The sequence below is a fragment of the Glandiceps talaboti genome, chromosome 2 (genome assembly GCF_964340395.1).
Source record: "Glandiceps talaboti chromosome 2, keGlaTala1.1, whole genome shotgun sequence".
Taxonomy (NCBI): domain Eukaryota; kingdom Metazoa; phylum Hemichordata; class Enteropneusta; family Spengelidae; genus Glandiceps; species Glandiceps talaboti.
This window is the reverse complement of record NC_135550.1, coordinates 15,886,984-15,900,580: the sequence shown is the minus strand read 5'-3', so window position 1 is coordinate 15,900,580 and position 13,597 is coordinate 15,886,984. Positions and strand designations below refer to the sequence as shown.

General features: G+C 34.3%; 1 protein-coding gene across 1 annotated transcript in view; it reads left to right on the top strand.

The window, feature by feature from the left end:
• Positions 1–2,922, top strand: part of LOC144452382 (uncharacterized) — a 28,698-nt gene extending 25,776 nt beyond the window's left edge. The window contains exon 3 of the mRNA XM_078143478.1: positions 1,972–2,922. Coding sequence (XP_077999604.1) covers positions 1,972–2,184 — 213 coding nt within the window. The 3' untranslated portion in view covers positions 2,185–2,922. The remainder of the gene's footprint in view (positions 1–1,971) is intronic.
• Positions 2,923–13,597: the final 10,675 nt, after the last annotated feature.

Below are 13,597 nucleotides of genomic sequence, written 5' to 3'. Positions count from 1 at the left end.
TAACGTCTTTCAAATGTTTAGCCTTTGTCTTAAAAGCGTTTTCCTTGTTAAGTGAAAGTAAGCAAACGCAGAAAAAGTATTACCCAAGTTTAAGACTAGAGTTTTGAATCTTGAAAACAAGCCAGAGCATGTGGATTCAAAGATGTAACAAAAACAATATCAATCTCTTCGAGTTTAGTTATGGAAAGTGGTGTGGGTGTACATATTAGATTTGTGTAGAGTTCATCGTACCTTTCTGGCGTTAGGCCGTTAGCTGTGGGTATTCATGCTAAGTTATGATGAGTGTTCATATTAGCTATGCGTTTTCATGTTAGTGGTATTTATTTTCATGTTAGTGATTTGTTTTCATGTTAATGTTAGATATCGGTTTCATATTAGCTTCGGTTTCTTATCAGCTTTCATTGTTTATATGTATATTAGATATGGATAATTTTGTATTGGTTTCATTTCATTTCAGCTATATGTTCATGTTAGCTATTATAGGACCTTGTGTTGGCTTAAAAGATTGTCGTTTTTGTTCGCCATGAGTGTTCATGTTAATTTGGAAAAATAGTATTAAAAATCTATCGATGCAGAGAAAATGATACCTTCGTCTAATAGGAAATAACACGTCTGTTAATGAACCTTTTCGGTTATATGTCACTGGACAACAAATCGAAATGACATTTGTTGAAAACAGTTACCATTCAAATGTTTAATTGAATGGGGTAATATCATAAAGAAACCAGATTTAAACTGAATGCCTCCCGTAAGGGAATCACTAATTATGCAAATAACTCATTAAACTAAAAAAACTATGGTAACAGGCTTCGTTTTTTTGGACAAGCGTGCTTTCTTAGCTTAATGTATGTAAGAGTGTATGATACTGCTTAATACAGTCTTAAGATATAGCCTAATTACCGAAAATCATTAATTATGCAAATTATTCATTAACACTGTAAGGTACATCAACTAACTTTATAGGACATACACAATTTGTTATGGTTTATGTATGTACTGATTTGTTTTGAAATTGAAGCATGCAGTCGTAAGATATAGCCTAATTACCAAGATATAGCCTAATTACCTTAATTATGCAAATTATTCATTAACACTTAAAGGTACACCAACAAGCTTCCCAGGACATATGCGATTGTTATGGTGAATGTGTGTACTGAATTATATTGGAATTGAAGTATGTATTCTTAAGATATAGCCTAATTACCAAAAATAATTAATTATGCAAATTATTCATTAACGCTGTAAGATACATCAACGAATTATATAGGACAAATGTATGTTGTTATGTTTAACGAATATACTAAGTTATATTGAAATTGAAGTATGCAGTCTTAAGATATTGCGTAATTAGTTGATTTCATTAATATGCAAATTTCTCTAATTAAACAATAACAGATCTGGCTCAAAACCTAATCAGGTCTAGCTATTACCCTAAAGATTATATATCCTAAATTTCATTACAATTGAGCAAGCCGATTTTTAGAAAATGATGACACAGACAGACAGACAGACAGACAGACAGACAGGCAGACAGACAGACAGACATTCCCCTTGTGATACCTTCCGTACCCTTACGGGAGGTAACAAGGTCGAGTTCTGTCAGATGAAACTTATTCCTTGTGTTTCATTTTGAAAAGAAACTGTTAACTCGTTTTAATACACTCCTGTCAGTTCATATAAATAATTATTTCTCAGTTAATGAGATTGAACTTGTCTAAACAAGCAATGTTTATATTGTATATTCAACCTGATCTATGCATCGAGGAATAACGATTAAAAATAATTATTTCAGACATCCTTCTTAATGGCCTTATTCAGGTACATATGTGGTAACCATGGACCTATAACACTTGTTTCATCATTACTATATACTGAAATGTTAGTGTAATCAGTTGATAGACACTAGGACACCGACAATTATTTTTTTGGAAAAATCACACATATCTGTTCTTTTCTATATTCTCTTATTAGTTGTTTGGACCACAGTTCATTCGTGCAGTACAGCCATCACTGAGAGATCACTGGACTGACGATATTCAAAATGCCTGGAAGACACTCTTTGACCTCATAATTTATTACATGACGTTTCACATGGACCGTATAGCGCAGGAAACTAAAAAGCAAGAGAAGAAAAGAAACTCGCTGAAACTCAGGAAGTATGCCGTGAGGAATGGACAGGCGTAAAGAACGACACGTGTCTGCAAGGTGCTATATATACATTTGCCTTGGCTCTGGAAACAGGAATGCAATGTATTATTATCAAGCACTGAATAACACTCACTGAATACAAACACTTCAAATAAGAGAGATGGCGGACGGATTGTGTTTGTTGCGAGAAGGCAAAGATGAAGGGATGATATTGAACACTGGGTGTTTTCTTCATCACACTTTATAAGACATTGGCAAGGAGATATGGTACTTTTTTTCCAATACTTCAAATGTTGACGGTGACAGTTAACGATGAGTGTGTTTGTACAGCGTTTTCCTGTGGTATTGAAATCGAAAACTGATATTTACACCAAGAATATTCAAATTGATAACTTGTTCCTCTAGTGGGCAGGAAATCTTTACAGAATATGGTGTAATATGCAAATTTCGGCACAAGGTTCAACAAAAATTAAAGTATTGCGTACAAATAGTACGAAATCATACTATGGGACTATACTTTACATGCTTCAGGGTAAAGTGAATGAAAGCCTTACCTGGCCTGAAGTTAAATTTCAAAATTTTAGAGTGTACCTAACTATTTTTGATATCAGAGTACTCTGTCAGATAATTGTCGGAACGGTTGAAAACAGTTCGTGTTGAAATGTAGTTCCAAATGTAAGGTTTTCGAGATTCGCATTCCTTTGGTAATACATTTATAGTGCGAAATATGTTTTCCATGAATATGCCTTTTTCACTGACAAGGAGATTTAAAACCATGATTTGCAGCGAATGTTTAAAAATTGAAGATTCCTTCATTCAGTAGCTAATACATTAATTTATGCAAGTCAGACTTAAAATGTTCGTACTTGCTGTGTTTTAACGTTAACTAACGTCGTCAAATATTCCAAACACGTGCACATCGTACATATTTACAACTATTAAATTATACAATGAAATGTCTAGTCAGAATCAGCACTTACGAGTTTTGCGCTATTTATTGATTGTTAAATGCAACAAAGGATTACTAAAAAATAGATCAGGAGACACAAGGCGTGAATCACTTTCACTGTGCTTACATTGTCACACCTATGCCTGTTATGTACACACTGCTGATAAGAATCAGTAATCGAGAATTCATACGGCTCTTTCATGTTGACAATTTTCTTTTGTTTCTTCGTGAAATACAAAGTGTCGACGATTCTAGTTTGCTGTGCAAAATTCGCAGAGATACGCTGTCATGCATATCTTGGCAACAGTAAGCTTCTTGACAGAGATTTCACATTTTCTCTACCTGCCCATTCTGATCACAAAACTGACTTCGATGATTGAAGCCGGTGTACGTTAAGTTCCTTGCCATAGTCTATGTGTAAGTGCTAACCGTTAATTGCCTCGACAAGCTGCGCATTATACTCGTGCTAGTGCTGAAAACCACCTGGTTATAATAAAGCAATTTCATTCTCCCAATATTTCAGTTTGAATCAACCAATTACAATTCTGTATGTTTTTTGTCAAATAACTATTATAATGTTTGATTACTTTTGCAGTTACTTGTAAACATGATTGGATTATTTTGTAGACTTGCAATTTGTGACTTTTAACGAAACAAAAAATAGGACCCAACTCAGTATCTATTACTATTTGGATGAAAAAAAAGCGCATTGTTGAAATACATGTTATTATGTATGGTGGTACAACTTAAGGAGTTAAGTTTATTTTTAAATAATAATGTCAATGTATTTCTTGATGCAGCTATAATACAGGGTATTTGTAATACAGACAGCCTTATAATTTGAAGAAAACCACAGTCCAAGTATATGTCGTCACTGCCAAGTATACATAACACTGATGTCCTGTTTGTTTATGATATATGGAAGATGATGGAGTTTATTTTAAAGTCTAACAACATGTACATATAACAAAGCATGTCTGATATCCTTCTGATATTTACATGGACGAAGACTGACAAACTTTAGACGCAAATTGTTTGCATCCATTGGAACCGTCACTAAACACACATACACAGACACAGAGTCTGACACAGACACAGACAGACACGGACAGACAGACAGACAGACAGACAGACAGACAGACAGACAGACAGACAGACAGACAGACAGACCGACCGAGACAAACAGACACAAACACACTACGAATGTTTCAGTTTCAGGAATCTTGGTATTAAAGAATATGCAGTATGACGTCATCAAACATATATGTTCTTATTAATCCTCACATTATACGAACATGTACCATATATACATTAATAAAGGAGGAATGAATCGATAGTAAACAATAAGCAATAGTTTTAAATAATCACTCACGGTAAAACTAAGAAGTCATGCAATTTTATCACTATATATATGTACACATATCAGGTTAAAACAACCAAAGATAAGTCACTATTTTCTCTCGCACATTGTCTAGTGTCATCGAATCTTTTTAAGTCTAACCTTGGGATGCATGAGATGAAGTCCTGAGATGCACGAGATGAAATTTAAAATTAAACCACAGCCACCCACACACTCATTAAAATCATGTCTTTGATAATCAATGACTGAATTCTTACCAATAATATGTTAATTTTTATTGGGACAGTTACGTAATATCCAAATATGGCAGAGTTGTCAGCTCAGGACGCTACATATGCACTGTTTACATCATTATAACAGTTGGGGTTTACTCAATTGCATGAATAACGTTTGGGTTATTGAGTAAGTTTGATCAGATGGGGTTAGAGACGGTTCGATATCACGTTTGGCATCTAAACTATCTCTCACAGTGCACTATGGTCTTCATCATTGATGTATGCAATATACCTAGGTGTGATTACATTTTTGTAGTATATTTGCACTCGACTGTGTATTGTATTCTTTCCACAACCATGTTTAAATATCATTCACCTAAATAGTATTACACAAACCGTGGTGCAATGGGTCCTACTACTTCTTAATATGGACAAATATGTTTGATTTACACATTGTTTCATTTCAGAATCTGGATATCTTTATTCCGAACTAATAAAAGTTTTGAAACGTTATTTCAATGACATGCAATTACTATTGTATACTTGTAGCAGAAGTGAGAATGATTGTATTCGCCACTATTATTACATTCTTTGTTCAGCTGAGGTCAATACGGGTGACATAAGGGGCCTTGTTACTATAAGTCAAATACGATATAGTAATTAACAATGTCCTTACGTCACAACTATTTCCAAGCTGAATAATGACGAATATTGGATAGTAATATACCCTGTTTGTCAGGCAATACTTATATATAATCTCCCGGTATTCCGAAAGAGTGCTACGTCATCGAGGACGAATGGTCCCCCTCATGTCGGCCGTATCCCCCGAGCCGATAATCACGAATCATTTATTATATACATAGACCACTAATTGTTTTCTATTATGATGACAATTGTAAACTAAAATATTCCGAAACTTACGCTGAACTCGCATCAATTTTACGAAGTGATGGGGCTACAGAGCTCAGCGGTTCATTCAGCTTTTAGAATGTAGACGCCATTGCGACAGCTGTCGTCGCTACTACTACTAATGTATCTGTTGAGAACAGTAAATTTACACCACAGACTTTCAGGTAGGGAACATTTTGCCAACGACGGGACGTTTGTCAAGAGCAGTGATTAATTCTTTGACAAAATATAGACACTTCCATTGGAAAAAAATGAGACATATCGAGAGACTGGCTAACGAACGGGTGCCTACACTGGTTATGCATAGAACTCGGCTCAGATTCATACGCTAAAAACATCAACACTGGCAAGTTATAATGTCGAAAAAATTGTGAAATTTTCAAAAACACATTGTCAAAAGTCGTTCAAAAGTTCTATCAATAGTTGAGTTTAACGGACAACGATTTCAATGCGTTGTGCAACTATTACAACTGGAAGTTGTTTTATGATGTTGATCTTAGCATGTCTACGTACTTTAGTGGCTGTACGAAAGGCGATAGATGTGTCCAAAAGAGGTGTATTTGTTCACTATTTACACTAATGATGATGATGATGATGATGATGATGATGATGATGATGATGATGGTCGATGTTCGGCAACCCATGAATAGCAAAGAAAATATATTTTCAAACAACAACATCGTAACTGTACAGGTTGATGATGTTTACAAATAATTCAAAGTAGTTCCGACCATATTACTATAGTTTAACGTCAAAGTATAGTAATATGAAATGTATGGCTTTCATATTACTATACTTTGACGTCACACCCTGGGAATATGAGGGTCTATGTATATAATAAATGCCTATAACACACATTCTCAGGCACAACCTCTTACCATAGTGAAAGCAAATCATAAGAAAATACAACCGTGCTAGTTGACTATTGTCCTTGGGAAAATAGAACTAATTTAGCTGTGCAAGCCTGGTTTGGGGAAAAATAGGAAAACCATAATTATTTTGAAGTTGGACTCATATTTTCTGCACTGCAGCACAATTGATGTAGACGCACGTTGTCATGATGTTGAATGATCAGGAAAAACACTAGGCTTACACGTTCTAAAATACACCTCCCCTGGGGATGTTATATCGCCATGTCCTGATCCTATTGCTGACGTTTACGCACTAGAATGAGCCCAACTCAAAATTTAAACAGCAAGTTATGTATTACAGTGCAGAGAATAAAAGCACATTTGATAATTGTTTACGGGGTACCGAGGTGAGTATTTTGGTTTGGTGCTAAACTCATTTTGTGTTAGGATATATGTATGCGATTTGTTCATATTTAGGCAGAGTCAAGCGATAGGCCCATATCATCGCTCTCGAGTAATGCTTTTGTGTAAACATCAGACACTTCTGGATAGTATTATCATTTTCTCAGGTTGGAAAGATGTCAGCGCTAGCGTTTTGCTTGATTGACTATGTTCTGTAAACGACGAAGACAGTGCATACGATCAACCTTCCTGTATAATCAAATATACTATTCTCATTTAGAACCACTTGGATACATGCCAAAACTGTGCTGTAATACGAATATTAGCATTGACATCATTGTGTCTAGACTTCAGCAAATTATAGAATTTAACACGGGTTGGAAAACGTCAATAGTAATTTGGTAAGAGACATCTTAAATTTTGATATACAAAGAAACGATTTTCGTCTTCGATACCTTCTAAAAGCATACTTCACAAATCATATCCTCAATGTCAATATCAGTATAGCGCCCCTCCTGAATGCTAAGATTAAGACATGAACATCTCATTCTTGCCAAGGCATGTCTGTATTTCAACTCTGTAATTTCATTGAGATATATATTGTTCTGGTTCTAACATGATTCTGAAACTATAATACAGTTTAAGCTTATCCCTGGAACATATTTCAATAAACAATTCCTGTTTATAAACATCGGATATGCGTTGTTGGAATTCTATTATAAACAATGTTATTATCCCCCACCCCTTGTGCTAACCAGACTATGGCAAAGCACGCACAATATGTTTAACCCCTGTCGCCCAAGATGTGTAGCCATTTGATCCATTTTATGCATCAGTCTACGCATGCGTGACTATTCTGTTGTATGTGAGTACAGTTAGGCGTAAACCAATATTTGATGGTTTTTGTGACTGACTTTATGAAGTGGCGTTCTTCCGCAATCGCTAATTACAGCATCATAGAGCTTTGTTTTGTATAGCGATAGCGTCATTTTTTTTATTCTCGTTATTCTAAATAATCAGGTTAATTAATCTAATGAGACGAATTTTGCCTTTTAAAATTATTTCAAGTTTGCGCGAATCGATAAGAACAGATCTAGTGAGGGAAAATAAATCAACATTTTTTATCGGTCACTACAATTCAAGTTCCCGTAGATATAAGATTCATTTCCCTAAAAAGTTATCAATGTGAAAATAGGCGTATAGCAGCTATCTGAAGAAGCGCCTGGAGCTCGAAACGTCTTGCATTTAAATAAAAGGAACTGACACTATTTGGTGGTGTCCGGTATAATTCTTTCATCCGACCTTTAAGAAGGTTATTTGTTCTGTTATGAATATTTGATGCATTTACCTGCAAGATGTGAAAGGATATATAACTGGATTATGTGCTGAGGGATATTAATATTTATTGTTCAGCAAATATGGGGAACGTGGTACAGCGTATCACATGATACACATCACATCGCAGCTGTAATAGATAATACTGCTGCTGCTGCTGATGATGATGATGAACACACTTCTATTCCACTTATGGCACCACGTTTTAAGGATATAGGGCATTGAAAAGGAGACTCATCTTTTAGTATCACCGAATTGTAAGGTATAAAGACCATTTTCAGTTTAGATGCTAGAGAACTCAAGTTTAGGATCAAAGGAATGTGAATATTGAATCCTGAAGAAACAACGATCACTGAGAAGAAGTACTTTAAGCAACCTTATTTTTCCTTCCACCCTTTTCTTCTATTCTCTCTCTCTTTCCACCACACCTTTCTCTTTTCGACTAATAATGGACATTCAATGTTTGCCCCATGTTTCTGAATGCTGTTTTCACGCTTGTTGAGCCGTTGATCCTCTATGAACAGAACAAAAGGCGAAATTTGATATTGTATGAGCAGGATGAATTCTAGCTATAGCCTAGAGGTAGATTTAGAGTCGGATCTTTTCCAGATAAAACACTTTCTATTTTTCGTGATTTATATAACCTCGTAAATAAAGGTTGTGGATGCGTAGTTATTCTAGATTTTTTGACTGATTAGTATAAGTCTAAAATGATACGTAGGCCAATTATATGTTTTTTTTTGCAATGATTGTTTCTAATATTACATCAGAAGGCACTTATAACATGTATAATCTAATCATATTTAATATCTGTAATAATTAGAATTCAAAAAAATACATGAAATACAACTCTTATCTTTAGCTCGTATAACTTTACCGATAATAACTTTAAATTTACCATATTTCATATTTAGGGCAGATTACAAAAAAGAAACGTTTGAAACTACACTAGCTGTACATACAATATTATTTCTTCGATCCAACAACCAACAACATATTCATTCTTAAAATTGTTAAGATACCACTAACCAGACACTCTACACATATGTTAATTAGTGGTAGACTTTATCTTTAAGTAGTACAGTAAAAGGTAGAAAGCTTGGTCGCGTTAGAGGAGCTGATTTTGGGTGCAGATCAAAAATTCAATTTGACCGGATTTATTGTTACGTATCATATGTATAACTAGACAGATACGCTTACCCACATGTGATTCAATAATGTTCTGGGTGGACGATATCATGGGTATATTTTTATGTACAATCACAGAATAGATTTTAAAGAAATAAACAAAAAACAAACAAACAAACAAACAAACAAATAATCCAATATTAAAAAAACAACCAAACAAACACACTTCCAGTTACAGCTAGTGCAACTTTAACATCGTGAAATACCTAAATCAGGAGATATCAAGAAGTACAATAATAATTAATCATACATGTTGTAAAAGAAAAGAGAGATAAGCTAATTGACCAGATGAACACTTCCCTCCTCTGACTCCTACACAGGACATACTATTAAAAAAAAATGAAATCCTCATTCATATTCCTACTAACCATCTCTGATAAACAACATATTCAGGTGTACGCTGTAAACTAAATATACGCAGTAGTGCCCACAACAGAAAACGTTTGTAATGCAAAATTCATACATGACATATGTACATGGATGTTGCTTTCAGTTTCATGCTTTAGGCTATTTTATTAAACTTACCTTTTGAACTAAATACTTTTATGATCGATTGTTAATGATGGTTATATATAATGAATAGATATATACATGTAATTGAAGTGTAATCATACGATTTGACTATATTCATACCTGTGTTAGCATTGATTTGCTACAGGTAGGTTTAGTCTGCTATTTCATTTATGTTTAGGTAAGCTCTGGAAAGCATAATAATCAAAATCTATATCCTCGTTGAATTAAAAGACTGACTATTTCTGTACAGTCCCACTGTGCAAAAGAACAAGCATTTCAATATCATGGTGGATTTCTAGCTTGACAAATTCAGGCTTTTAATATTGCTTGAGTATTATTATATTATTTGTATATTATACTACCTTGGGACGAATATAGATTGCAATAATGCATACCCTACATAAAAGAAGAGATTGTCCATCTACATTGAAAGACCAATCCTTTGATTACATACCACGGGCTTCCGAAAGAGTGACCAGCAAGACTTAGTGCATGAATTCTATGAGTGGATTTCTAACTTAAGAAATTCAATCTTGTACCGAAAATGGTTAATTAGAATATTTTGTTCGGTAATACCTATATATTGCAAAATGTAACATAACATTTCAGAGAACGCATTGTTTTCTTGAAAAAGGGTTATACACTGACTCGAGACAATTTTATAACACTCTTACATTGAATAGACTTCGTAGAAACCGCAACGTAGCTATATATGACAAAATATATCAGTCAATTTCAACTTGATTGTCAATTCATATGCACATGTAATCAACAGATAAATCAACAATACACGTTATATGTAGATCGGAACTATAATCCATAGTAATACATATTCTGAATTCATCATTCATACTTTGTAACTTTTAATACTGTTAAAGCCTGGTTTTATATAATAGTCACTCTTAATTAAGCGGCTAGTGCTTGGAAAATAAATTAAATGTGTAATGTGGCGTAGCATGATTTTTATAAGCACGCTAAGTTTTTGAATATGAATAATTGAAGTTTTTTTGTAATGACATAAGACTTTGCACAATAAATTGTAATATCTAATAGATATATCATGGCTTGAATTATGATCGTCACAATTTTGCAAAGAAATCTAAAGTGTATGCATCTTATTTTTCATTATAAATCTATCGTACACGAATGTGAAGTGTAACAAACTAACCTTCGCTCATTGTAATATATACTTACAACATTCCGTTTTTAGAATGGTCCAAACATTTTACAGTTGCAGTTAAATCAACTGCATTTATTTAATTGTTATTAGGTTAGGTTCATTTGATAACAAGCCCTGCTCAATTTAGTTGCCATCGGGATGACACATGCAATCCACCTGTTGACACATTAGCTAAGTTGGTCAGAGCACTCTGACTGGAATTTAAGGACAGGTGTTCGACTCCCACATGAGTCACGTAATCACATAAATACATTTTAGAAACGCCTTCCGCCTCATCTTCGAAACAATATAATATTCGTCAATATCATAGCATGCAGGTACTGTTTGTTTTATTTACAGTAGTTTCCACTGTGAAAACATGAATAAGGGATTGTTTCATTCATTCCATCTAATACGCCTTCCATATAAATACGTGAGCAAGGAATGAACGGGAACTCATATCATTTACATGTTGATTTGAGAGGTTGTGTGTGTGTGTGTGTGTGTGTGTGTGTGTGTGTGTGTGTGTGTGTGTGTGTGTGTGTGTGTGTGCTCTCAAGGGCATTTAGCGTTATCCACAACTTTCTACAATGATAAATAGAGATTGATTGTACCGTAGACAAAGTACTTTCCCTAGGCCTGAATCCCATTTCTAATTACATCGACTAACTATGCAATAGGTTATCATTACAGCTAGAAATATTTTAAAGTTAAAGAGCATTACAGGAAGGACGTCAAATCAATATTAACGTGTATCATTAGTAGTTACCCAGCCACCACAATGTATGATGCGATGGCGTGGTTAATGGATAGTCAAAGCAAAGTAAGGCAAGATTATATCATTATGTGTAAACACGGCAGATTTCTGTCTTTTCTTTAATTAAAGGAATTTATTGTGAATTAAACGCTTAGTGTAGATTATTGAAACATAAACTATCATTAGTCTATTGTGTACAATTAATATTCACTTTATTATAGGGAAATAAAGTGCAACAATAGATACAAATAAAATCAATTTAGATATAACACTACCGGGTAGTGTTCACTGACTGACTGACTGACTGACTGACTGACTGACTGACTGACTGACTGACTGACTGACTGACTGACTGACTGACTGACTGACTGACTGACTGACTGACTGACTGACTGACTGACTGACTGACTCACTCACTCACTCACTCACTGACTGACTCACTCACTCACTCACTCACTCACTCACTAAATCAGTCAATAATTAATTAAATACATGATCAATAGATCAATACGTACTTCTGTAGCACAAATCTCCAAAATGTGTCAATCAGCACGGAATCGAATGTTTGTTGTCACATATGGCTTTCAGTTTGTTCTTGAAATTGTCAAGATTTGATTTTTCAAACATAAAATTAAAATTGCCAGCATGGTTGCTGAGTATTAACAATTTGACAGTTCTACAGGCACAATATGTCTTGTTATGAATTGTGCAAAAAACTGCACCCATGCATACAAATTAAAGTGATACAAATTTTGTATATGTTGGACTCCCTATCCCCATTCCTGTCAAAGTCCCTTACCTAACTCTTCTTCTGTGAACTTGCAGCTAGACAACGATGTTATCATCAACTTAAACCCCCTAAGTTGACGACAAATATGTATATCTATTTGCAGCCTGTCCAGTCGTCTACATTCTTGCTAATACAACTTGACACTTTTCAAATGCGAAAATCGTGAAAAGATAATAAATGTCGATGTACTTGACAAAATATCACTTACATTAGGGCCCTTGTTATACCCATATCACCATAGCAGTATCGGATATAATTACTATATATCGACGTGAGCACATCCGTCAATATCATATTGAAAGATTAATCATTTCTGTGAATTGTAAAAGTGTCAATTAAAGCTTAATATTCCTTATATATTTCTTCAAACAAATTCGAATATACGTCCATACAGCGAAGACGGAGCTATATTAAAGGTTAGTGACTATAATGTATTAACTTTTTAATCAGTTAATGGAATATTATTGACGTCAGCTAATTTCAACAAGTACAATACCTTTTTCTTATATGACTTTTATTTCAGGGGCTTGGAGTTACTCCTGTTGACAATTTCGCAACAATTGCTCAGAAGGTTTGGAAATATCAACGTTTAAGGGCGTTAATTAGACGACTAGTACTGTACGGGTTTCATTTTCAGAAGACAGTGGACTTAAAGTCGGATTACTATGATACCATTGCCACCGAATACATGGAAACTAATTTGAATGTTCAGCGTTTACATCACAAGGTTTCATAACATACTTACATTCCAGTTTATTCTACTTATAACCACTTGGAATAAAGATAAACCAACATGTCCCATACGTATATACATATACACACGCATACTCACATACACACACACACACACATACATACATACATACATACATACATACATACATACATACATACATACATACATACATATATACAGACACACACACACATACACATACATACATACATACATACATACATACATACACACACACATACATACATACATACATACATACATACATACATACATACATACATA